The sequence below is a fragment of the Nicotiana tabacum genome, chromosome 6 (assembly GCF_000715075.1).
Source record: "Nicotiana tabacum cultivar K326 chromosome 6, ASM71507v2, whole genome shotgun sequence".
Classification (NCBI taxonomy): Eukaryota; Viridiplantae; Streptophyta; class Magnoliopsida; order Solanales; family Solanaceae; genus Nicotiana; species Nicotiana tabacum.
In genome coordinates this window covers 37979305-38004799 of record NC_134085.1, presented here as the reverse complement: position 1 = coordinate 38004799, position 25495 = coordinate 37979305, and the positions used below count along the sequence as shown (strand labels likewise).

Genomic DNA, 25495 nt, shown 5'->3' with positions numbered 1-25495 from the left:
ATTAATTGAACTGAGTACTAGCAAAGTGAGATTGGTTATAGTTGATTCTCCCTTGTCGGGATGACTATTTCGATATCCTTGTTCCCTTGCCGGGAAGTTATTATATTACTTATGTTCCCTTGCCGGGATTTCTTGTGATTGTGTGATGAACTGAAATGGGAGAGGATTATACGCCTACCACAAGATTGATGAAATAGGAGCGGGTGGTATGCCTACCACAAGATATTATGAAATGGGAGCGGGTGGTATGCCTACCACAAGACATTATGAAATGGGAGCGGGTGGTACGCCTACTGTCGGTGGGCTGAAGTACCTGTTATGGAACCACCTACAATTGAATGTAGCGCCCCCGGCAAAAGGGACGTCAGTACATTTGAATTGTACTGGTATGTATAAGAAACTTTACCCCAAGTAAAATCAAGAAATACACAAATAACAAATAGTAATAGAATCAACAATCAAATGCACATGAAAGGAACAACCATAGCCAAACAACTCCACAATCTCTCCTTTTCCCCTTTCAACATTATTTCATCACATCAATGGTTTCACAACTTTCACATATTTTTATTTCAATAGTGATTTCGATCACTTTTCCACCCTTATTACCTCGGCCACCCTTATTACCTCGGCCACCCTTATCACCATAACCTACACCTTATTACTTCATGTTGCGGTGCGCAACCCGATCCCACCGGACAATCATATTTCACACAACAACAACAACAATTCACAAAGAGTGTTCATAAACATCAATACTAATTCCAACATATACAATAACCTGTACACAATTCAAGTCACAACGATAATTCCCAAAACAAGTCACGTATGATATTGCCACAGTTGTTTCAATTGTATCAATTACAATTTCTTTCCATCGTTTGTTTCACAGCTCTTACCACGTAACACATTCATACCCACACACACTTGTGTTATTTCCATTTTACTCATACTACAATAACGGAAAACTTAACCAACAACGTTCGAGGCATATTAATCATAGGAATTTCACAAATAGTCCACATAAGTAACACATACCAATTACTCGTACACCAACAAGGTGACTTTATAAAGGTTAAAGTTATCCATACAAACCTGGAGTCGAATTTCCTTTTTAACTTTTACTTCCAATTCACCAACAACCTAGTACCGTCAATATAGTTCACAAGTTAGCACATATAACTTAGATTTGAGGTTCACAAACTCAGCCTGAACTTACTTAGGTTTCCAACCCCTCTTTTGCAAATCTTTAGTTCTACCAAATTCCTCTTACTAGATTCTAGGTTTTAAAGGACATGCATGTGTATCTCAACTTCCATTTTCAAAAATTAGCGCATGAGAGCCCCCCTTTTTGTTTAAATATGAAAACAATGAAAAAGGGTTGGGGATTTTACCTTCAAGAACGGAGATGAAGACAATTACTTGAAATTCGCCAGCCCGAGTGACTTTGAAAAATCAAATTGATGGAGACAAGACTTTCTCTCTCAAAAATCCTCTCTTCCCTCTCTCTATTTTTGTTCAGAAAATAGGTTAAAATAAGGGGCTGGGGTGTTTTATTGAAAAAGGGGTCAGGTTTAAAATTTAGAAAATTGGAGCCCTGGTTAGGTATGCGATCGCACTTTGCGATCGCAGAGTGGAAATGCGGTTCGCAGAATGGACCGCAAAAGTGCTCCCAATATTTGAACACACTGCCTGGGTATGCGGCAGAAATGTGGTCCGCGTACTCGTTCTGTGGTCGCATAATGCACCGCAGAACTGCCACTCATAAAAGTCCCAAGGGAAATATGCGACGACTATGCGGTCCGCATATCGGTTATGCGATCGCATATCAGGTTGCAGATTTAACCTCCAATTCAACCAATACACTGACTCACTTTGCTGCGATTATGCGGTTTGCATACCTGATATGCGACCGCATTCTCGACCGCAAAATCGCATTTTCTGGAAAACAATATTTCTTGACTTTTTATAGCATAGATTAGTACAAAAGGTCCGAACTACCGGGTTTTGAGTACAAGTTTTCACGGGGCCTTACATCCTTCCCCACTTAAAATCATTCGTCCTCGAATGAGGATTTTGGATATTGGTTGGTTTTGAAAACATGGAATGCAAGCTCTTTTTTTTAAAATATTTTGCCAGAGTTTCCTTTGTAATTAGACTTATCTACCTGTCAGAGAGCCCCCAAAACATTATTTCCAAGCACCATTATGCTATCTCTATTATCCCTACAACTGGTATACAATTCATTACCTCAACATCTGTACATAATTTGGCCACTTCAATGAGTTCCATGCAGTCCAACCACTTCAATACACTATACGCATTTCAATTAATCATTACCAATCTACATTACCTTTAATTATTCACTTATCACATGAGTTCTTACAAAACTTTCACTTACCAAAAAGGGGATTGCGCATGACTCAATTAATTACAACACATGCAATTCTTGCACAACTTGAGGAGTTACAATAGTAAAGCATTTAGGGGAAAATATGGGGTGTCTTTGCACCAAATTGAACACAACATCAATTTACTTAGAGACAATAGTTCGCACGATCACTACTAGACTTGTTCAAACAAATGGGGATATTTTTCTTTCATTTCACTTTCCGCTTCCCACGTGGATTCCTCGACTTGTTGACTTTGCCATAACACTTTAACTGAAGCAACTTCCTTGTTTCTCAATTTGCGGACTTGCCTATCAAGAATAGCGACCGGAATTTCTTCATATGATAACTCTTCATTGACCTCGATAGCCTCGATTGGCACAATGGTGGATGGGTCTCCAACCACTTTCTTTAACATAGACACATGGAACACCGGGTGTACTAACGACAATTCAGGGGGAAATTCCAGTCTATAGGCCACCTATCCTATCCTTTGAGTGACCCGATACGGCCCGACATATCTAGGACTCAACTTCCCTTTATTCCCAAATCGCATGACTCCCTTCAGAGGAGATACCCTCAAGAACACCCAATCATCTACTTGGAATTCCAATTTTCTTCGATGAATGTCTGCATAAGATTTCTGGCGACTCTGAGCAGCTTTCAGCCTTTCCTGAATGATTCTAACTTTTTCCATAGCCTGGTGCACGAGATCTGGCCCTAACAATTCTGCTTCACCCACTTCGAACCATCCAATCGGAGACCTACATCTCCTCCCGTACAATGCCTCAAACAGGGCCATCTGAATGCTAACATGGAAGCTGTTATTGTAAGCAAATTCTATAAGTGGCAAGTGATCATCCCAATTACCTTTGAAATCCAAGACACAAGACCGTAACATATCTTCAAGTATCTAAATAGTCCGCTCCGCTTGACCGTCAGTCTGCAGATGGAAAGTCGTGCTGAGATTCACATGAGTAGCCAAACCTTGCTGAAAATTCTTCCAAAAATTAGCTGTGAACTGAGCCCCTCAATCTGAAATAATAGAAAGTGGAGTGCCATGAAGCCTTACTATTTCCTTGATATATAGTTGAGCATATTGTTCCGCAGTATCCGTGGACTTGACTAGCAAGAAGTGAGCTGATTTGGTGAGTCGATCCACTATTACCCAAATTGAGTCGAACTTGCGCTGAGTGCTAGGTAATCCTACCACAAAATCCATGTTGATCATCTCCCATTTCCACATTGGTATTTCCACAAGCTGAGTTAACCCACCGGGCCGCTGGTGCTCAGCTTTTACTTGCTGACAATTCGGACATTTAGATACAAAGTCCTCCACACCCCTCTTCATACAGTTCCACCAATAAATTTCCTTGCGATCATGGTACATTTTCGTAAAACCTGGGTGCACAGAATACCTGGAATTATGAGCCTCCTCCATTATCCTCCCCCGAAGATTATCCACATCTGGAACACATAGCCTACCTTGACATCGTAATACACCATCCTCACCACCGAGTGAAAATGTCGAAGTATTGTTATTCAAAACTGCCTCTTTTATCTGTGCTAATGCTGGATCAATGAGCTGCTTTTCCTTGACTTCTGCTACCAGTGACGATTCTGCTCCATTACGCAACATAACTTTCCCATCGTCTGAGGTCGAAATACAAACCCCCAGACTGGCCAATTGAACTGCCGAGCCAAAGGCTTCTGATCCGCTCCCAAATGAGCCAAACTACCTAGGGACTTCAGACTGAGAGCGTCGGCCACCACTTTCGCCTTCCTTAGATGGTATAAAATATCCATATCATAATCCTTGATCAATTCTAGCCATCGCCGCTGCCTTAAATTCAACTCCTTCTGCTTGAACAAATATTGGAGACTCTTGTGGTCCGAGAACACATCCACATGGATCCTATAAAGATAATGCCGCCATATTTTCAAGGCAAATACAATTGCCGCAAGCTCCAAATCATGCGTCGGATAATTCTTCTCGTGATTCTTGAGTTGCTTTGAAGCATACGCTATAACCTTCCCATGTTACATCAACACACATCCTAAACTGACCCTGATGGCATCGCCTTCCGACAAGGTCAATATCGACGTCGAGGTCAATCTCGACTTCAATTCCCGAAAACTTTTCTCACAAGAGTCGGACCATTGGAACTTAACTGTTTTCTGCATCAACATAGTCAAAGGGGAGGCGAGGGTAGAGAATCCCTTCACAAACCTCCGATAATACCCTGCTAAACCCAAGAAGCTACGGATGTCCGTCGGGGTCGTTGGTCTAGGCCAATCTTTTACTACTGCAATCTTCTGGGGATCTACCTGAATCCCTTCACTGGAAAGAACATGGCCCAAAAAGGTAACAGACTCCAACCAAAATTTACATTTTGAAAATTTAGCATACAACTGGTGCTGATAAAGGGTCTGCAGAACTGCCCTGAGGTGATCGGCATGATCCTCCCAGCTCCGCGAATAAACAAGGATGTCATCAATAAAAACAATCACAAAAGAGTCTAGAAATGTCTTGAAGACCCGATTCATAAGATCCATGAAAGTTGTCGGGGCGTTAGTTAGACCAAAAGACATGACCAAGAATTCACAGTGACTATAGCGAGTTCTGAAAGCGGTCTTAAGAATATCCTGTTCTCTGATCTTTAATTGGTGATACCCAGACCGTAGATCAATTTTGGAAAAGAACTTTGCACCTTGCAATTGGTCGAACAAATGGAGAGGGTGGTACGCCTACCACAAGATTGATGAAATGGGAGCGGGTGGTACGCCTACCATAAGATATTATGAAATGGGAACGGGTGGTACGCCTACCATAAGATATAATGAAATGGGAGCCGGTGGTACGCCTACCACGAGATATAATGAAATGGGAGCGGGTGGTATGCCTACCACAAGATCGATGAAATGGGAGCGGGTGGTACTTCTACCACAAGATATTATGAAATGGGTACGGGTGGTATGCCTACCACAAGATATAACGAAATGGGAGCGGGTGGTACCCCTACCACAAGATATAATGAAATGGGAACGGATGGTACGCCTACCACGAGATATGAGAAATGGGATCAGGTTGCACGCCTGCAACAAGAGGAAACTGAAAGGAAAGTTGCCTTTATTTTCTTCATTTGTGGTACAAGTTATAGTGATAGCTTCCTTATTATTCCCTGTTATTTCTTTTAACTGCTATCTCCTGAAGCATGTTCCCCTTCCCCAGCTTTAACTGCTTATTACTTGCTTACTTTTCTGCCATATATTATATAACTGTACAGGTTTATCTGGAATCTGGTCCTTGCCTCATCATTACCTCGCCGGGTTTAGGCCAGACACTTACCAGCACATGGGGTCGGTTGTGATGATACTATGCTATGTGCTCTTTTGCACAGATCCAGGTTTTGGATAGCAGTAGTAGCGCGGGAGACAGCCTTCAGTCCAGTGAGACACTAAGGTAGCCTTGCAGCATTCGCAGGCCTGGCGTCTCCTCTATCATTTATTTCCATCTGTTATCTCATATATTCGAGACAAACAATTTATATTTTCTTTCAAACGGTTTTATTTAGCACTCTTAGAAGTTCGTGAGTAATGTGACACCAGTTCTTGGGTAGAGCCATATGTTGAATCTCGCATTATTGTTCAGTTTTCTTTAAATTTAAGTCTTCCGCATATTTATTTAATTCCGTTGCTTTCATGCTATCGCCAATAATTGTTAAAAGAAGTAATTGTTAACGAAGTAAGCAGTTAAGGATTGGCTTGCCTAACTGTCATTAGTAGGTGCCATCACGACTCCCGGGGGTGGGAAATCCGGGTTGTGACAAGTTGGTATCAGAGCTCTAGGTTACATAGGTCTCACAACTCACGGACAAGCTCAGTAGAGTCTGAGGGATCGGTACGGAGACGTCTGTATTTATCCCAGAGGCTACCGAGTTAGGAAAACTTCATTTTTTCTTTTTTGTCGTGCGGATTTGTTCTTCAAATGCTAATTGAACTTCTACTATGTTCTTCACAGATGGCGAGAACACGCGCTTCCTCATCTACTGCTCAGCAGCCCAAGCCTCCTACAACAGCTCCCACTAGGGGCAGAGGGCGAGGCTGAGGTAGGGGCAGAGCTCAGCCCCGAGCAGTGGCACCAGTGGCGGAGCCTCAGGTTGATTTTGAGGAGGAGGTTCCAGCCGCAATAGTTCCGGTGGGCCCAACTCAGGTCCCAGAGGGGTTTATCGCTACCCTAGTTCTTCAGGACGCTCTGGTTCGATTGGTGGGCCATATGGAGAGTGTCACCTGAGCAGGTTTGCTTCCTGTAGCACCAGCCACTTCTCAAGCTAGAGGAGGGGCTCAGACTCCTGCTACACGCACTCCGGAGTTGGTAGCTCCCCATATTAAGGTTCCAGTGGTTCAGCCAGCGATGGTAGTTCAGCCGGGTGTAGTGGCTCAGACCGGCGATGGAGCGGCTATGTCTACCGATGCTTTGTGAAGACTGGACAGATTCACCAAGCTTTTTACTACTACTTTCAGCGGAGCTCCTTCTGAGGATCCCTAGGATTTCCTATACAGCTGCCACGAGGTTCTCAGGAACATGGGCATTGTTGAGACCAATGGGGTCGATTTTGCTGCATTTCTCTTATCTGGATCTGCCAAGACTTGGTGGAGGGATTATTGCTTAGCGAGACCAGCCGGATCACCATCTTTGACATGGGAGCAGTTTTCAGTTTTGTTTCTGGAGAAGTTTCTCTCTATGACACAGAGAGAAGCCTATCGGAGGCAGTTTAGGCGCCTTCAGTAGGGTTCCATGACGGTCACTCCGTATAAGACCAGGTTCATTGATCTATCTCACCATGCTCTTGTTATACTTCCCACCGAGAGAGAGAGAGGGTGAGGAGGTTTATTGATGGTCTTATTCAGCCGATTCGTCTTCAGATGGCCAAGGAGGCCGTGAGTGAGATTACATTTCAGGAGGCAACCAATGTGGCCCGCAGAGTTGAGATGGTTTTGTTACAGGGAGGTGGTCATGGGTCGGATAAAAGGCCCCTTCATTTAGGTAGATTCAGTGGTACCTCGTCTGGAGGTAGAGATTCATATGGTAGAGGCCATCCTCCTAGGCCCTTTCAGTCAGCTCTTCAGGTCTCCCATGGTACTTTAGGTGGTTGTGGTTCTCAGATGCACTATTCTAATCAGTAGCCTTACAGTGCACCATCAACACCTATCAGTGTACCGTCGCTTCAGAGTTTCTAGGGTCGTCAGCCCCAGCAACCGAGGGCTTATTTTACTTGTGGCGACACGAGGCATATTGCTAGGTATTACCCTCGAGCTTCGAGCAGTTCTCCGCATCGAGGTTCTCGTGCTATGGTACATGCACCAGATGTCCCACAGCCTACCCAGCCAGCTAGAGGCGGGGGAAGAGGTGTTAGAGGTGGAGGTATAGGTCCTAGAGGTGGAGCTCAAGCCGCCAGAGGTGGAGGCCAACCCGCAGCAGGCCGTCCCAGAGAGGCAGTTCAGGGTGGTGGGGCCCAGCCCCGATGTTATGAACTTCCAGCCAGAGCTGAGGCTGAGGCTTCAGATGCAGTCATTACAGGTACTATACTGGTTTATGATAGAGATGCTTCAGTGCTATTTGATCCAGGGTCTACGTATTCCTACGTGTCATCTTATTTTGCCCCGTACCTGGTCATGCCTAGTGATTCATTGAGTATTCCTGTTTATGTGTCTACACCGGTGGGTGATTCTATTGTGGTCGACCGAGTTCATCGTTCTTGTATTATAGTGTTTGGGGGTCTTGAGACCCGTGTTGATTTGTTGCTTTTAGACATGGTCGACTTCGATGTTATATTAGGAATGGATTGGTTATCCCTGTACCATGCTATCTTGGATTGCCATGCCAAGACCGTGACCTTACCCTTACCGGTTTGCCCCATTTAGAGTGGGGAGGGACTCCTGGTCATTCTACCCGAAGTGTTATTTCGTATATGAAGGCTCGGCTTATGGTCGAGAAGGGATGTTTGGCATATTTGGCTTATGTTCGTGACTCTAGTGCTGAGGTCCCTATATTGATTCTGTGCCCGTGGTTCGTGAGTTTCCTGAGGTTTGCCCTACATACCTGCCAGAGATGCCACCCGACCGGGACATTGATTTCTACAATGATCTGGCTCCAGGCACTCAGCCCATTTCTATTCCGCCATATCGTATGGCCCCACCGTAGTTGAAAGAGTTAAAGGGACAGTTGCAGGATTTGCCTGAGAATGGTTTCATTAGACCCAACGTTTCGCCTTGGGGTGCGCCGGTTTTGTTTGTAAAGAAAAAGGATGGTTCGATGAGAATGTGCATTGATTACCGACAATTGAACAAGGTTACAATTAAGAATAAGTATTCACTGCCGAGGATTGATGATTTGTTTGATCAGCTTCAGGGTTCCAAGTTATTTTCAATGATTGACTTTAGATCTGGCTACCACCAGTTGAGATTAGGGCATCCGATGTCCCTAAAACAACTTTTCGCACTCGGTACAGGCATTATGAGTTCTTGGTTATGTCATTCGGGTTGACCAATGCCCCACAACATTTATGGAGTTGATGAACCGAGTGTTCAGACCTTATTTGGACTTGTTCGTGATAGTCTTTATTGATAATATACTGATATATTCCCGTAGCTAGGAGGAGCATGAGCAACACCTCATAGTGGTTCTTCAGACTCTGAAGGATAGTCAGTTATATGCTAAGTTCTCGAAGTGTGAGTTCTGGTTGAGTTCAGTGGCATTCCTGGGTCACGTTGTATCAGCAGAGGGTATTCAAGTTGATCCAAAGAAGATTGAGGCAGTCAAGAACTAGCCTAGACCAGCATCAGCTACAGAGATTCAGAGTTTCTTGGGATTGGCAAGCTACTATCGTTGGTTCGTGGAGGGGTTCTCATCTGTTGCAGCCCCGATGACCAGGTTGACACAGAAGGGTGCCCAGTTCAGATGGTCGGACGAGTGTGAGGCGAGCTTTCAGAGGCTCAAGATAGTCCAGACTACGGCGCCGGTGTTAGTTTTACCTACAGGTTCAAGGCCTTACACCATTTATTGTGATGCATCTTGCATTGGACTTGGTGCAGTGTTGATGCAGGATGGTAAGGTCATTGCCTATGCTTCGAGGCAGTTGAAGGTTCATGAGAAGAACTATCCAGTGCATTATTTGGAGTTGGCATCCATTATTCACGCATTGAAGATTTGGAGGCATTACCTGTATGGCGTGGCATGTGAGGTGTTCACGGATTATAAGAGTCTTCAGTATTTGTTCAAGCAAAAGGAGTTGAATTTGAGGCAGAGGAGGTGGTTAGAGTTGTTCAAAGATTAGTACATCACTATCCTATATCACCCGGGAAAGGCCAACGTGGTGGCCGATGCTTTAAGTAGAAAGTCAGCCAGTATGGGCAATTTTACTTATATTCCAGTCGGTGAGAGGCTGCTTGCTTTGGATGTTCAGGCTTTGGCCAATCGATTTGTGAGGTTGGATATTTCTGAGCCTAGTCGAGTATTAGCTTGCACGGTCGCTCGTTCTTCGTTATTGGAGCGTATCCGTGATCGGCAGTTTTATGATCCCCATTTATGTGTCCTTAGAGACATGGTGCAGTGTGGGGGTTCCAAGCAGGTTACCTTAGGTGATGATGGAGTTCTGAGATTGCAGGGTCGGGTTTGTGTGCCTAATGTGGATGGGCTTCGAGAGTTGATTTTAGAGGAGGCCCATAGTTCCCAGTACTCTATCCATCTGGGCGCCGCGAAGATGTATCAGGATTTACGGCAGCATTATTGGTGGCGTAGAATAAAGAAGGATATCGTTGCCTATGTGGCTCGTTGTATGAATTGTCAGCAGGTTAAGTATGAGCACCAGAGGCCTGGTGGTTTATTTTAGAGGAGTGAGCTTCCGGAGTGGAAGTGGGAGAGAATCACTACGTACTTCGTTACTGGACTTCCGTTGACCCGGAAAAAGTTTGATGCAGTTTAAGTCATTGTTGATAGGCTGACCAAGTCAGCGCATTTCATTCCTGTGGCAGTCTCCTATTCGTCCGAGAGGTTAGCTAAGATGTATATCCGGGAGATTGTTCGTCTTTATGGTGTGCCAGTATCTATCATTTTGGACCGAGGTACGCAGTTCACCTCGCGTTTCTGGAGAGCAGTTCAGTGAGGGTTAGGCACCCAGGTTGAGTTGAGTACAACATTTCATCCTCAGACGGATATACAGTCCGAGCGGACTATTCAGATATTGGAGGATATGCTCCGAGCTTGTGTTATTGACTTTGGAGGTTCGTGGGATCAGTTCTTGCCTTTAGCAGAGTTTGCCTACAACAACAGCTACTAGTCGAGTATCCAAATGGCTCCTTATGAGGCTTTATATGGTAGACGGTGTCGATCTCTGGTTGGATGGTTTGAGCCGGGAGAGGCTCGGTTGTTGGGTACAGATTTGGTTCAAGAGGCCATGGACAAGGTCAGGATCATTCAGGATAGGCTTCGTACAGCTCAGTCCAGGAAAAAGAGCTAGGCAGATCGTAATGTTCGAGATGTGGCTTTTATGGTTGGTGAGCGGGTGTTGCTCTGAGTGCTCCTATGAAGGGCGTGATGAGATTTGGGAAGAAGGGCAAGCTTAGCCCTAGGTTCATAGGTCCATTTGAGATCCTTGATCGAGTGGGAGAGGTGGCTTGTAGACTTGCATTGCCGCTTGGCTTATCAGTCGTGTATCCAGTGTTTCATGTGTCCATGTTTCGGAAATATCACGGGGATCCATCCCACGTCTTAGATTTCAGCGTTGTCTAGTTGGACAAGGATTTATCGTATGAGGAGGTACCGGTGGCTATTCTAGACTGACAGGTTCGACAACTGAGGTCGAAGAGTTTTCCTTCTGTTCATGTTCAGTGGAGAGGTCAGCCCCCTAAGGCAACAACCTGGGAGTCCGAGTCTGATATGCGGGATCGGTATCCTCATCTTTTCCCCTACTCAGGTACTTCCTTCTTCTGTCCGTTCGATGACGAACGATTGTTTTAGAGGTGGAGAATGTGACAACACAAAAGGGTCATCGCCTGTTTCTAATTGAAATCTGTGTCTCCGAGACCCTGAAAACCTCATATAGAGTCGCATCGATTTGTGTGCACAGTCCGGGTGCGTAGCCGGAAAGCTTAAATGTGAAATCTTGTGAAAAATGCTAAGTTTTGACCTCGAAATGAATAAATTTGACTTCGGTCAACATTTTAGGTAAAGAGATTCGGACTCGTGATTTGACGATCCCGGAGGGTTCGTAGGAAAATATGGGACTCTAGAGTATGCCCGGAATCAAATTCCGATGTCCCCAGCCCCAGTTATGAATTTTTAAGTGAAATTGTTCTCTGAAAATGTTTAAAGAAAATGGAAATGAAATCTCTTTAGAAAGCAATGGTATCGGGCCCGTATTTTGGTTCCGGTGCCCGGTACAAGTCTTATATATGTTTTGAATCACTCCTGTAAATGTTTGGTAAAAAAACAGACGCCGTTTGATGTGATCCGAACCCAAATTGGGAGAATTGATGTTTAAAAGGAAATCTGAGAAATTTCATTGATCTTGAGGCTCAATTCGATGTTCATGATGTTATATTGGTGATGTGATCACACGAATATGTTCGTAGGGTGTTTTTGAGGTAGTGTGCATGCTTGGTTTAGAGTTTCGAGGGCTCGGGTGAGTTTCTAGTAGGTTCCGGCATGCCTTAGGCTTTGAAAGATCAGATGTTGCAGGTTCAGGAATTTTGACAGGTCTCTGAACCTTCTTGCGCGGTCCGCGGGCAATCACTTGCGGCCGCAGAGGGGCCAGCGCGGCCGCGGTCGCCTTGAGCGTTCCGCGGGTCCTTCTTGCGCGGTCCGTGGTGGGAACTTCAAAGGGGTATAAATACACGTGAATTTCAGTTATTTTACACTTTTCAAAACCCCAAAACATAAGAGGCGGTTTTCCAAACAATGTTTCTTCTCCGAAATGATTGGTAAGTGATTTCTAACTTATTTTCTTCACTTCTTAACATCTTTTAACATGGTTTCAACTTCAAATCATAGATTTTCATGGGGAAATTGGGTGATGTGGGTAGAACCTAGGTTTTTCTAAAATTAGGGATTTGGACCTCAATTTGAGGTCCGATTTCAAAACAAACCATATATTTGAATTTGTTGGGTAATGGGAAATCGGGTTTTGGTCCAAACCTCGGGTTGCGGCCACGTGGGCTCGGGGGTGAATATTGACTTTTCGGTAAAACTTTGGAAAACTCATTTTCATGCATTGGGGTTGATTCATTTAGCATTTATTAATGTGATTAAGTAACTTATGACTAGATTCGAGCGGATTGGTGGTGGAATCAAGAGGTAAAGCTATAATTGCGACTTGAGTGGTGTTCAAGGCATCGAGGTAAGTGTTTGGTGTAACCCTAGCTTGAGGTATTAGGAGTTGAGTCATATTTGCTACTTGCTTCTTGTTGAATACGACGTATAGGCATGGTGACGAGTATCTATATGTTGGTATCAAGCATGATCGTGAGTCTTAACTTGAAAGTTGTTGTGTTTTTGAATGACACCTTGTATACTTTAATTAATGATCCTCTATGATTAAGTATTTCCATTAATTGAACTGAGTACTAGCAAAGTGAGATTGGTTATAGCTGATTCTCCCTTGTCGGGATGACTATTTCGATATCCTTATTCCCTTGCCGGGAATTATTATATTACTTATGTTCCCTTGCCGGGATTTCTTGTGATTGTGTGATGAACTGAAATAGGAGCGGGTGGTATGCCTACCACAAGACATTTTGAAATGGGAGCGGGTGGTATGCCAACCACAAGATATTATGAAATGGGAGTGGGTGATACGCCTACCGCAAGACATTATGAAATTGGAGCGGGTGGTACGCCTACCACAAGATATAATGAAATGGGAGCGGGTGGTACGCCTACCACAAGATATAATGAAATGGGAGCGGGTGGTATGCCTACCACAAGATATAATGAAATGGGAGCGGGTGGTACGCCTACCACAAGATATAATGAAATGGGAGCGGGTGGTACGCCTACCACGAGATATAATGAAATGGGAGTGGGTGGTACACCTACCACGAGATATGTGAAATGGGAGCGGGTGACACGCCTTCCACGAGATACAGCAAATGGGATCGGGTTGCACACGTGCAACAAGATGTGAAAAGAAAGTGTGGTACGCCTCCCACAAGATAGAATGAAATGGGAGTGGGTGGTACGCCTACCACGAGATATGAGAAATGGGATCAGGTTGCACGACTGCAACAAAAGGAAACTGAAAGGAAAGTTGCCTTTATTTTCTTCATTTGTGATACAAATTATAGTGATAGCTTCCTCATAATTCCCTGTTATTTCTTTTAACTGCTATCTCTCGAAGCATGTTCCCCTTCCCCAGCTTTAACTGCTTATTACTTGCTTACTTTTCTGCCATATATTATATAACTGTACAGGTTTATCTGGAATCTGGTCCTAGCCTCATCACTACCTCTCCGGGGTTAGGCCAGACACTTACCAGCATATGGGGTCGGTTGTGCTGATACTACGTTATGTGCTCTTTTGCACAGATCCAGGTTTTGGACAGCAGTAGTAGCACGGGAGCCAGCCTTCAGTCCAGTGAGACACTAAGGTAGCCTTGCAGGCGTTCGCAGGCCTGGCGTCTCCTCTATCTTTTATTTCCGTCTGTTATCTCATATATTCAAGACAAACAATTTATATTTTCTTTCAAACTGTTGTATTTAGCACTCTTAGAAGTTCGTGAGTAATGTGACACCAGTTCTTGGGTAGAGGCATATGTTGATTCTCGCATTATTGTTCAGTTTTCTTTAAATTTAAGTCTTCCGCATATTTATTTAATTACGTTGCTTTCATGCTATTGCCAATAATTGTTAAAAGAAGTAATTGTTAACGAAGTAAGCAGTTAAGGATTGGCTTGCCTAGCTCTCATTAGTAGGCGCCATCACGACACCCGAAGGTGGAAAATCTAGGTCGTGACAAGTTGGTATCAGAGCTCTAGGTTACATAGGTCTCACAACTCACGGACAAGCTCAGTAGAGTCTGAGGGATCATTACGGAGACGTCTGTATTTTTCCCAGAGGCTACCGAGTTAGGAAAACTTCACTTTTTTCTTTCTTGTCGTGCGGATTTGTTCCTCAAATACTAATTGAACTTCTACTATGTTCTTCGTAGATGGCAAGAACACGCGCTTCCTCATCTATTGCTCAACAGCCCGAGCCCCCTACAACAGCTCCCACTAGGGGCAGAGGGCGAGGCAGAGGTAGGGGTAGAGCTCAGCCCCGAGCAGCGGCACCAGTGGCGGAGCCTCAGGTTGATTTTGAGGAGGAGGATCCAACCCTAACAGTTTCGGTAGGCCCAGCTCAGGTCCCAGAGGGGTTTATCGCTACACCAGTTCTTCAGGACGCTCTGGTTCGATTGGTGGGCCATATGGAGAGTGTCACCCAAGCAGGTTTGCTTCCTGTAGCACCAGCCACTTCTCAGGCTGGAGGAGGGGCTCAGACTCCTGCTACACGCACTCCGGAGCAAGTAGCTCGCCATATTCAGGTTCCAGCGGTTCAGCCAGCGATGGTAGTTCAGCCGGGTGTAGTGGCTCAGACCGGCGATGGAGCGGCTATGTCTGCCGATGTTTTGTGGAGACTGGACAGATTCACCAAGCTCTTCACTACTACTTTCAGCGGAGCCCCTTCTGAGAATCCGCAGGATTTCCTATACAGCTGCCACGAGGTTCTCAGGATCCGTCACCATCCTAAGAACAATGGGACCAATGGGCATTGTTGAGACCAATGGGGTCGATTTTGCTGTATTTCGCTTATCTGGATCCGCCAAAACTTGGTGGAGGGATTATTGCTTAGCGAGACCAGCCGGATCACCATCTTTGACATGGGAGCAGTTTTCAGTGTTGTTTCTGGAGAAGTTTCTCCCCGTGACGCAGAGAGAAGCCTATCAGAGGCAGTTTAGGTGCCTTCAGCAGGGTTCCATAACGGTCACTCAGTATGAGACCAGGTTCATCGATCTAGCTCGCCATGCTCTTATTATACTTCCCACCGAGAGAGAGAGAGGGTGAGGAGGTTTATTGATGGTCTTATTCAGCCGATTTGTCTTCAGATGGCCAAGGAGGCCATGAGTGAGATTACATTTCCGGAGGCGGGCAATATGGCCCGCAGAGTTGAGATGGTTCTGTCACAGGGAGGTGGTCATGGGTCGGATAAGCGGCCCCGTCATTCAGGTAGATTTAGTGGTACCTCGTCTGGAGGTAGAGATTTATATGGTAGAGGCCATCCTCCTAGGCCCTTTCAGTCAGCTCTTCAGGTCTCCCAAGGTACTTTAGGTGGTCGTGGTTCTCAGATGCACTATTCTGATCAGCAGCCTTACAGTGCACCATCAGCACCTATCAGTGCACCGCCGCTACAGAGTTTCCAGGGTCGTCAGCCCCAGCAACTGAGGGCTTGTTTTACTTGTGGCAACACGAGGAACATTGCTAGGTATTGCCCTCGAGCTTCGAGCAGTTCTCTGCATCAGGGTTCTCGTGCTATGGTACAGGCACCAGATGTCCCACAGCCTGCCCAGCCAGCTAGAGGTGGGGGCAGAGGTGTTAGATGTGGAGGTAGAGGTCCTAGAGGTGGAGCTCAAGCCGCCAGAGGTGGAGGCCAACCGGCAGCAGGTCGTCCCATAGAGGCAGTTCAGGGTGGTGGGGCCCAGCCCCGATGTTATGCACTTCCAGCCAGAGCCGAGGTTGTGGCTTCAGATGTAGTCATTACAGGTACTATACTGGTTTGTGATAGAGATGCTTCAGTGCTATTTGATCCAGGGTCTACGTATTCGTACGTGTCATCTTATTTTGCCCCATACCTGGTCATGCCTAGTGATTCATTGATTATTCCTATTTATGTGTCTACACCGGTGGGTGATTCTATTGTGGTCGACCGAGTTCATCGTTCTTGTATTATAGTGTTTGGGGGTCTTGAGACCCGTGTTGATTTGTTGCTTTTAGACATGGTCGACTTTAATGTTATATTAGGAATGGTTGGTTATCCCTGTACCATGCTATCTTGGATTGCCATGCCAAGACCGTGACCTTAGCCTTACCGGGTTTGCCCTATTTTAAGTGGAGAGGGACTCCTGGTCATTCTACCCGAAGTGTTATTTCGTATGTGAAGGCTCGGCGTATGGTCGAGAAGGGGTGTTTGGCATATTAGGCTTATGTTCGTGACTCCAGCGCTGAGGTCCCTATATTGATTCTATGCCTGCGGTTTGTGAGTTTCCTAAGGTTTTCCCTTCAGACCTCCAGGGATGCCACCCGGCCGGGATATTGATTTCTGCATTGATCTGGCTCCAGGCACTCAGCCCATTTCTATTCCGCCATATCGTATGGCCCCGCTGGATTTGAAAGATTTAAAGGGACAGTTGCAGGATTTGCTTGAGAAAGGTTTCATTAGACCCAGCATTTCACCTTGGGGTACGTCGGTTTTTTTTGTAAATAAAAGGATGGTTCGATGAGAATGTGCATTGATTACCGACAATTGAACAAGGTTACAATTAAGAATAAGTATTCACTACCAAGGATTGATGATTTGTTCGATCAGCTTCAGGGTTCCAAGGTATTTTCAATGATTGACTTGAGATCTAGCTACCACCAGTTGAGAATTAGGGCATCCGATGTCCCTAAAATAGCTTTTCGCACTCGGTACGGGCATTATGAGTTCTTGGTTATGTCATTTGGGTTGACTAATGCCCCTGCAACATTTATGGAGTTGATGAACCGAGTGTTCAGGCCTTATTTGGACTTGTTCATGATAGTCTTTATTGATGATATCCTGATTTATTCCCGCAGCTAGGAGGAGCATGAGCAACACCTCAAAGTGGTTCTTCAGACTCTGAAGGATAGTCAGTTATATGCTAAGTTCTCTAAGTGTGAGTTCTGGTTGAGTTCAGTGGCATTCCTGGGTCACGTTGTATCAGTAGATGGTATTCAGGTTGATCCTAAGAAGATTGAGGCAGTCAAGAACTAGCCTAGACCAGCATCAATTACAGAGATTCAGAGTTTCTTGGGATTGGCAAGCTACTATCATCAGTTTGTGGAGGGGTTCTCATCTGTTGCAGCCCCGATGACCAAGTTGACCCAGAAGGGTGCCCAGTTCAGGTGGTCGGACGAGTGTGAGGCGAGCTTTCAGAGGCTCAAGACAGTTTTGACTACGACACCGGTGTTAGTTTTACCCACAGGTTCAGGGCCTTACACCATTTATTGTGATGCATCTCGCATTGGACTTGGTGCAGTGTTGATGTAGGATAGCAAGGTCATTGCCTATGCTTCGAGGCAGTTGAAGGTTCATGAGAAAAACTATCTAGTGCATGATTTGGAGTTGGAAGCCATTGTTCACGCATTGAAGATTTGGAGGCATTACCTGTATGGCATGGCATGTGAGGTGTTCACGGATTATAAGAGTCTTCAGTATTTGTTCAAGAAAAAGGAGTTGAATTTGAGGTAGAGGAGGTGGTTGAAGTTGTTGAAAGATTATGACATCACTATCCTATATCACCCGGGAAAGGCCAACGTGGAGGCCGATGCTTTAAGTAGAAAGTCAACCAGTATGGGCAGTTTTGCTTATATTCCAGTAGGTGAGAGGCCGCTTTCTTTGGATGTTCAGGCTTTGGCCAATCGATTTGTGAGGTTGGATATTTCTGAGCCTAGTTGAGTATTAGCTTGCACGGTCGCTCGTTCTTCGTTATTAGAGCGTATCCGTGATCGGTAGTTTGATGATCCCCATTTGTGTGTCCTTAGAGACATGGTGCAGTGTGGGGGTTCCAAGCAGGTTACCTTAGGTGATGATGGAGTTCTGAGATTGCAGGGTCGGGTTTGTGTGCCTAATGTGGATGGGATTCAAGATTTGATTTTAGAGGAGGCCCATAGTTCCCAGTACTCTATACATCCGGGCGCCGCGAATATGTATCAGTATTTACGGCAGCATTATTGGTGGCGTAGAATGAAGAAGGATATCGTTGCCTATGTGGCTCGGTGTTTGAATTGTCAGCAGGTTAAGTATGAGCATCAGAGGCCTGGTAGTTTATTTCAGAGGAGTGAGCTTCCCGAGTGGAAGTGGGAGAGAATCACTACGGACTTCGTTACTGGACTTTCGTTGACCCAGAAGAAGTTTGATGCAGTTTGGGTCATTGTTGATAGGCTGACCAAGTCAGCGCATTTCATTCTTGTGGCAGTCTCCTATTCGTCTGAGAGGTTAGCTAAGATCTATATCTAGGAGATTGTTCGTCTTTATGGTGTACCGGTATCTATCATTTTGGACCGAGGTATGCAGTTCACCTCGTTTTTCTGGAGAGCAGTTCAGTGAGGGTTAGGCACCCAGGTTGAGTTGAGTACATCATTTCATCCTCATACGGATTGACAGTCCGAGCGGACTATTCAGATATTGGAGGATATGCTCCGAGCTTGTGTTATTGACTTTGGAGGTTCGTGGGATCAGTTCTTGCCTTTAGCAGAGTTTGCCTACAACAACAGCTACCAGTCGAGTATCTAGATGGCTCCTTATGAGGCTTTATATGGTAGGCAGTGTCGATCTCTGGTTGGATGGTTTGAGCCGAGAGAGGCTCGGTTGTTGGGTACAGATTTGGTTCAGGAGGCCGTGCACAAGGTCAGGATCATTCAGGATAGGCTTCGTACAGCTCAGTCCAGGCAAAAGAGCTACGCAGATCGTATGGTTCGATACGTGGCTTTTATGGTTGGTGAGCGGGTGTTGCTCCGAGTGTCTCCTATGAAGGGCGTGATGAGATTTGGGAAGAAGGGCAAGCTTAGCCCTAGGTTCATTGGTCCATTTGAGATCCTTGATCGAGTGGGAGAGGTGGCTTATAGACTTGCATTGCCGCCTAGCTTATCAGTCGTGCATCCAGTGTTTCATGTGTCCATGCTTCGGAAATATCACGGGGATCCATCCCACGTGTTAGATTTCAGCGTTGTCTTGTTGGACAAGGATTTGTTGTATGAGGAGGAGCCGGTGGCTATTATACACTGACAGGTTCGACAGCTGAGGTCGAAGAGTTTTCCTTCGGTTCGTGTTCAGTGGAGAGGTCAGCCCCCTAAGGCATCAACCTGGGAGTCCGAGTCCGATATGCAGGACCGGTATCCTCATCTTTTTCCCGCCTCAGGTACTTCCTTCTTCTGTCCATTCGAGGACGAACGATTGTTTTAGAGGTGGAGAATGTGACAACCTAAAAGGGTCATCACCAGTTTCTAATTGAAATCTGTATCTCCGAGGCCCTGAAAACCTTATTTAGAGTCGCCTCGATTTGTGTGCGCAGTTCGGGTGTGTAGCCGGAAAGCTTAAATGTGAAATCTTGTGAAAAATGCTAAGTGTTGACCTTGAAATGAATAAATTTTACTTTGGTCAACATTTTAGGTAAAGAGATCCGGACCCGTTATTTGACGATCCCGGAGGGTCTGTAGGAAAATATGGGACTCAGGAGTATACCCGAAATCGAATTCCGAGGTCCCCAGCCCGAGTTATGAATTTTTAAGTGAAATTGTTCTCTGAAAATGTTTAAAGAAAATGGAAATGAAATCTGTTTAGAAAGCAATTGTATCGGGCCCGTATTTTGGTTCTGGCGCCCGGTACGAGTCTTATATATGTTTTGAATCACTCCTGTAAAGTTTGGTAAAAAACGGACGTCGTTTGACTTGAGACCCAAATTGGGAGAATTGATGTTTAAAAGAAAATCTGAGAAATTTCATTGATCTTGAGGCTCAATTCGATGTTCATGATGTTATATTGGTGATGTGATCACACGAATATGTTCATAGGGTGTTTTTGAGGTAGTGTGCATGCTTGGTTTAGAGTTTCAAGGGCTTGGGTGAGTTTCTAGTAAGTTCCGGCATGCCTTAGGCTTTGGAAGATCAGATGTTGCAGGTTCAGGAATTTTGACAGGTCTCTGAACCCTCTTGCGCGGTCCGCGAGCAATCACGTGCGGCCGCGGTCGCATTGAGCGGTCCGCGGTGGGTATTATGCGGCCGCGGTCAGCTTGGTGCGGTCCGCATGGGGCAATGATCCCCAGGTCTTCAGGGAGCCTGCGCGGCCGCGGTCCTTCTTGCACGGTCCGCGATAGAAACTTTAGAGGGGTATAAATACACATGAATTTCAGTTATTTTACACTTTTCAAAACCCCAAAACATAAGAGGCGATTTTCCAAACAACTTTTCTTCTCCGAAACGATTGGTAAGTGATTTCTAACTTATTTTCTTCACTTCTTAACATCTTTTAACATGATTTCAACTTCAAATCAAAGATTTTCATGGGGTAATTGGGTGATTTGGGTAGAACCTAGGTTTTTCTAAAATTGAGGATTTGGACCTCAATTTGAGGTCCGGTTTCAAAACAAACCATATATTTGAATATGTGGGGGAATGGTCAATCGGGTTTTGGTTCGAACCTCGGGTTGCAACCATGTGGGCCCGGGGGTGAATTTTGACTTTTGGGTAAAACTTTAGAAAACTCATTTTCATGCATTGGGGTCGATTCATTTAGCATTTATTAATGTGATTAAGTAACTTATGACTAGATTCGAGCGGATTGGTGGTGGAATCAAGAGGTAAAGCTATAATTGCGACTTGAGTGGTGTTCAAGGCATCGAGGTAAGTGTTTGGTGTAACCCTAGCTTGAGGGATTAGGATTTGAGTCATATTTGCTACTTGCTTCTTGTTGAATACGACGTATAGGCATGGTGACGAGTATCTATATGTTGGTATCAAGCATGATCGTGGGTCTTAACTTGAAAGTTGTTGTGTTTTTGAATGACACCTTGTATACTTTAATTAATGATCCTCTATGATTAAGTATTTCCATTAATTGAACTGAGTACTAGCAAAGTGAGATTGGTTATAGCTGATTCTCCCTTGCCGGGATGACTATTTCGATATCCTTGTTCCCTTGCCGGGAAGTTATTATATTACTTATGTTCCTTTGCCGGGATTTCTTGTGATTGTGTGATGAACTGAAATGGGAGCAGGTGGTACGCCTACCACAAGACATTTTGAAATGGGAGCGGGTGGTACGCCTACCACAAGATATTATGAAATGAGAGCGGTTGGTACGCCTACCACAAGACATTATAAAATGGGAGCGGGTGGTATGCCTACCTCAAGATTAATGAAATGGGAACGGGTGGTACGCCCACCACAAGATTGATGAAATGGGAGTAGGTGGTACGCCTACCACAAGATATTATAAAATGGGAGCGGGTGGTACGCCTACCACAAGATATAATGAAATGGGAGCGGGTGGTACGCCTACCACGAGATAGAATGAAATGGGAGCGGGTGGTACGCCTACCACAAGATTGATGAAATGGGAGCAGGTGGTACGCCTACCACAAGATATTATGAAATGGGAGAGGATGGTACGCCTACCACAAGATATAACGAAATGGGAGCGAGTGGTACGCCTACCATGAGATAGAATGAAATGGGAACGGGTGGTACGCCTACCACGAGATATGAGAAATGGGATCGGGTTGCAAGCCTGCAACAAGATTGATGAAATGGGAGCAGGTGGTACGCCTACCACAAGATATTATGAAATGGGAGCGGGTGGTACGCCTACCACAAGATATAATGAAATGGGAGCGGGTGGTATGCCTACCACGAGATAGAATGAAATGGGAGCGGGTGTTATGCCGACCACAAGATTGATGAAATAGGAGCAGGTGGTACGCCTACCACAAGATATTATGAAATGAGAGCGGGTGGTACGCCTACCACAAGATATAACGAAATGGGAGCGGGTGGTACGCCTACCACGAGATAGAATGAAATGGGAGCGGGTGGTACGCCTACCATAAGATATGAGAAATGGGATCGGGTTGCACGCCTACAACAAGAGGAAATTGAAAGTGAAAGTTGACTTTATTTTCTTCATTTGTGATAGAAGTTATAGTGATAGCTTCCTTATTATTCCCTGTTATTTCTTTTAACTGCTATCCCCGAAAGCATGTTCCCCTTCCCCAGCTTTAACTGCTTATTACTTGTTTACTTTTCCGCCATTTATTATATAACTGTACAGGTTTATCTGGAGTCTGGTCCTAGCCTCGTCACTACCTCGCCGGGGTTAGGCCATACACTTACCAGCACATGGGGCCGGTTGTGCTGATACTATGCTCTGTGCTCTTTTGCACATATCCACGTTTTGGACAGCAGCAGTAGCGCGGGAGCCAGCCTTCAGTCCAGTGAGATACTGAGGTAGCCTTGCAGGCGTTTGCAGGCCCGGCATCTCCTCTATTTTTTATTTCCGTCTTTTATCTCATATATTCGATACAAACATTTTATATTTTCTTTCAAACGGTTGTATTTATCACTCTTAGAAGTTCGTGAGTAATGTGACACCAGATCTTGGGTAGAGGCATATGTTGATTCTCGCATTATTGTTCAGTTTTCTTTAAATTTAAGTCTTCCGCATATTTATTTAATTTTGTTGCTTTCATGCTATCGCCGATAATTGTTAAAAGAAGTAATTGTTAACGAAGTAAGCAGTTAAGGATTGGCTTGCCTAGCTCTCATTAGTAGGCGTCATCACGACCCCCGAGGGTGGAAAATCAGGGTCATGACACTGTACCTGCCATATATCTTTATAATAAATGTATTTGTACTATGTTGGGATTCCCCCTCATATATAAAGGGGACCATTGTCATTTGTAAAAGGATATACAACATTCAATACAACAACAAGAACATTCTCTGCTCTTTAACTTAAACACATTCTTCCTTGATTCTATTACTTACATTTATTGTGTTTCATTAATTGTTCTTTATTTATTGCTCCTTATTGATCATAAAGAGCCCATATCAAAGCTCTTAGAACTGTTAGACCTTCATCGGCTGTCCACAGCTTAGTATCTAGCTCGACCTCGAGGCCCCGCAGAATCTGGCTCGAGGCCCGATTCTCAACCACTCGGTTTGCTTAAACATACCGTTTTCAAGTTTTTATCTCATTTTCTAGTCTTACACTTAGCATCTACTGCTTAACAACTAGAATAAAAATAAATCACGTATTTTTAGAACCACAAAATTAAATTTAATTGTAATTACCATTTTCAAGTTAAACAATTACGAACAAGGTAAATGAGCTTACCTTATTTTTTTTTAATTTATTCAACATTTTTAAATAGGAAAATCATACCACAAAAGCTTCTAACAAGGAAAATATTTCGGATTTTGATTGATTGATTTTTTAAAATTTTTGGAAGAAAGACTTCTAAAAATAACTTTTCTTTTAATTTGAACTTGGGAATTTCAAAAGTAAAAAGAAAATATTTTTGTTTGAATTTTCTTTCGTTTTCACTTTTTCTAAAGAAGAAAGAATTTTTTTTTGGATGTTTCCTCTTAATTTTCGAAAGAGAGACTTTTAAGAATATATTTTGAATTTTTGAATTTTTTGTTTTTAAATTTACAAAAGTACTTCTAAAGAAAAACGAAAACATTTTTGGACTTCAATTTTTCAATTTTTATTTATAACATTTCCGAAAGAAAGACTTTTAAAGAAGGAAAAGAACATTATATTTACGATTCTTTTTTTTCTAATTTCTTCTAATTTTGGGAAAAAATATTTCAAATAAAGGAAAACTGTATTTTAGATTTTGATTTTTGATTTATTTCTCTTTTTATTTCTTTTTTTTCATATGAAAGTCTTTAGAATGAAGGAAACTATTTTTTGAGCTTAAAAATCTTTTTTTTTGAATTTTCTAAGAAAATACTTCTAAAGAAGGAATTAGAGGAAAATATTTTTGCTTTTTTTAAAATTGGGGCCGGAACCGATGAGGTTTGCCTACATATCTTACATCCAGTGAAAATCAGACTGGCGTAGTTCGGACAGTTTTGAAGGAATAGGGAAACATGACTTTTTGAAAATATTGACTTATTTTTTTTCAAAGTTTTAGCATAGTTTCGGATTTCAAATACCTACCTCTCACTCTTGATTTTTTATTTTTTTATTTTCTCTCTCTCTCTCTCTCTCCTTTTTTTTTTGATTTTCTTTCCCTATTTTAGAAGCCAGTCAACATGCAAGCCGAAACAAACAAATGTGCAAGTAGCACGTAAGATGCATCAGGATGGTCTTTTTAATTTGGGTACACCTATCCTCTACGGACTCAACCCCTATGTTAAGTCACCAAATTTAAAAGCACGTGATGCAAAAAAGCGTTCCTTCTAAGGATCCGGCATGAGGCTATGTTATTCTAGGTTAAAAGCCTTGGTGTACTGCTCTAGAACTGGCTGTAACGTCCCGGCCAGTCATTTCATGAATTACAATACCGTTTCCCCCATTTTTTCTTCCTTGTGTGTTGTTCAGCTTTATTTCATCATATCGTGTTGGTGGTGTTGTGTTCGGAGTGGTCTTAGGGTGGAACGAGACACTAAGTCTCTTAAGTTGGTTATTTAGTTGGAAAAGTCAACCGGAAGTTGACTTGTGGGTAATGATCTCGGAGTTTAGTTTTTATGGTTTGGATAGATTTATTAGGTGATTTTTGATTTAGGAGCGTGTTCGGAATGTGTTTTGGAGGTCCGTGGTAGATTTAGGGTTGAATTGGCGAAATTGGAAATTTGACATTTTTTGGTCGATAGTGGAAATCTTGATATCGTGATCGGAATAAAATTCCAGAAATTGGAGCAGGTCCGTAGTGTCATTTGTGACGTGTGTGTAAAATTTCAATTCATTCGGAGGTGATCTGATAAGTTACGTCGTTGTTTGTGGAATTTGAAAGTTTCTAAGTTCTTAGGCTTGAATCCGAGGTTGATTTGGTGTTTTGGTGTTGTTTGGAGTGTTCCGACTGTTTGAATAAGTTTGAATAGTGGTTTATGACTTGTTGGTAGGTTTGGTTGAGGTCCCGATGGCCTCGGGATGATTTCGAATGGTTATCGGAGAGTTGGAAAGATCGGAGTTGCAGCATAAGTTGCTGCTTTCTGTCATAACTGCACCTGCAGATTCGGGACCGCAGGTGCAAGTCGAAAAAGTGGAAAAGAGACATCAGAAGCGGCATTGGTCGTACGAGCGGATGGCTGGACCGCATCTGTGAGCCCGCA

General features: G+C 44.0%; 1 protein-coding gene across 1 annotated transcript; it reads right to left on the bottom strand.

The window, feature by feature from the left end:
* Positions 1-2871: 2871 nt before the first annotated feature.
* LOC107771481 (uncharacterized) lies at positions 2872-4029 on the bottom strand. Its single transcript, XM_075255290.1, has 2 exons — positions 3691-4029; positions 2872-3192 (listed from the first exon to the last, which is right to left on the bottom strand). Exons 1-2 carry the CDS (start codon positions 4027-4029, stop codon positions 2872-2874), a joined length of 660 nt encoding a protein of 219 aa, XP_075111391.1.
* Between the last annotated feature and the right edge of the window lie 21466 nt (positions 4030-25495).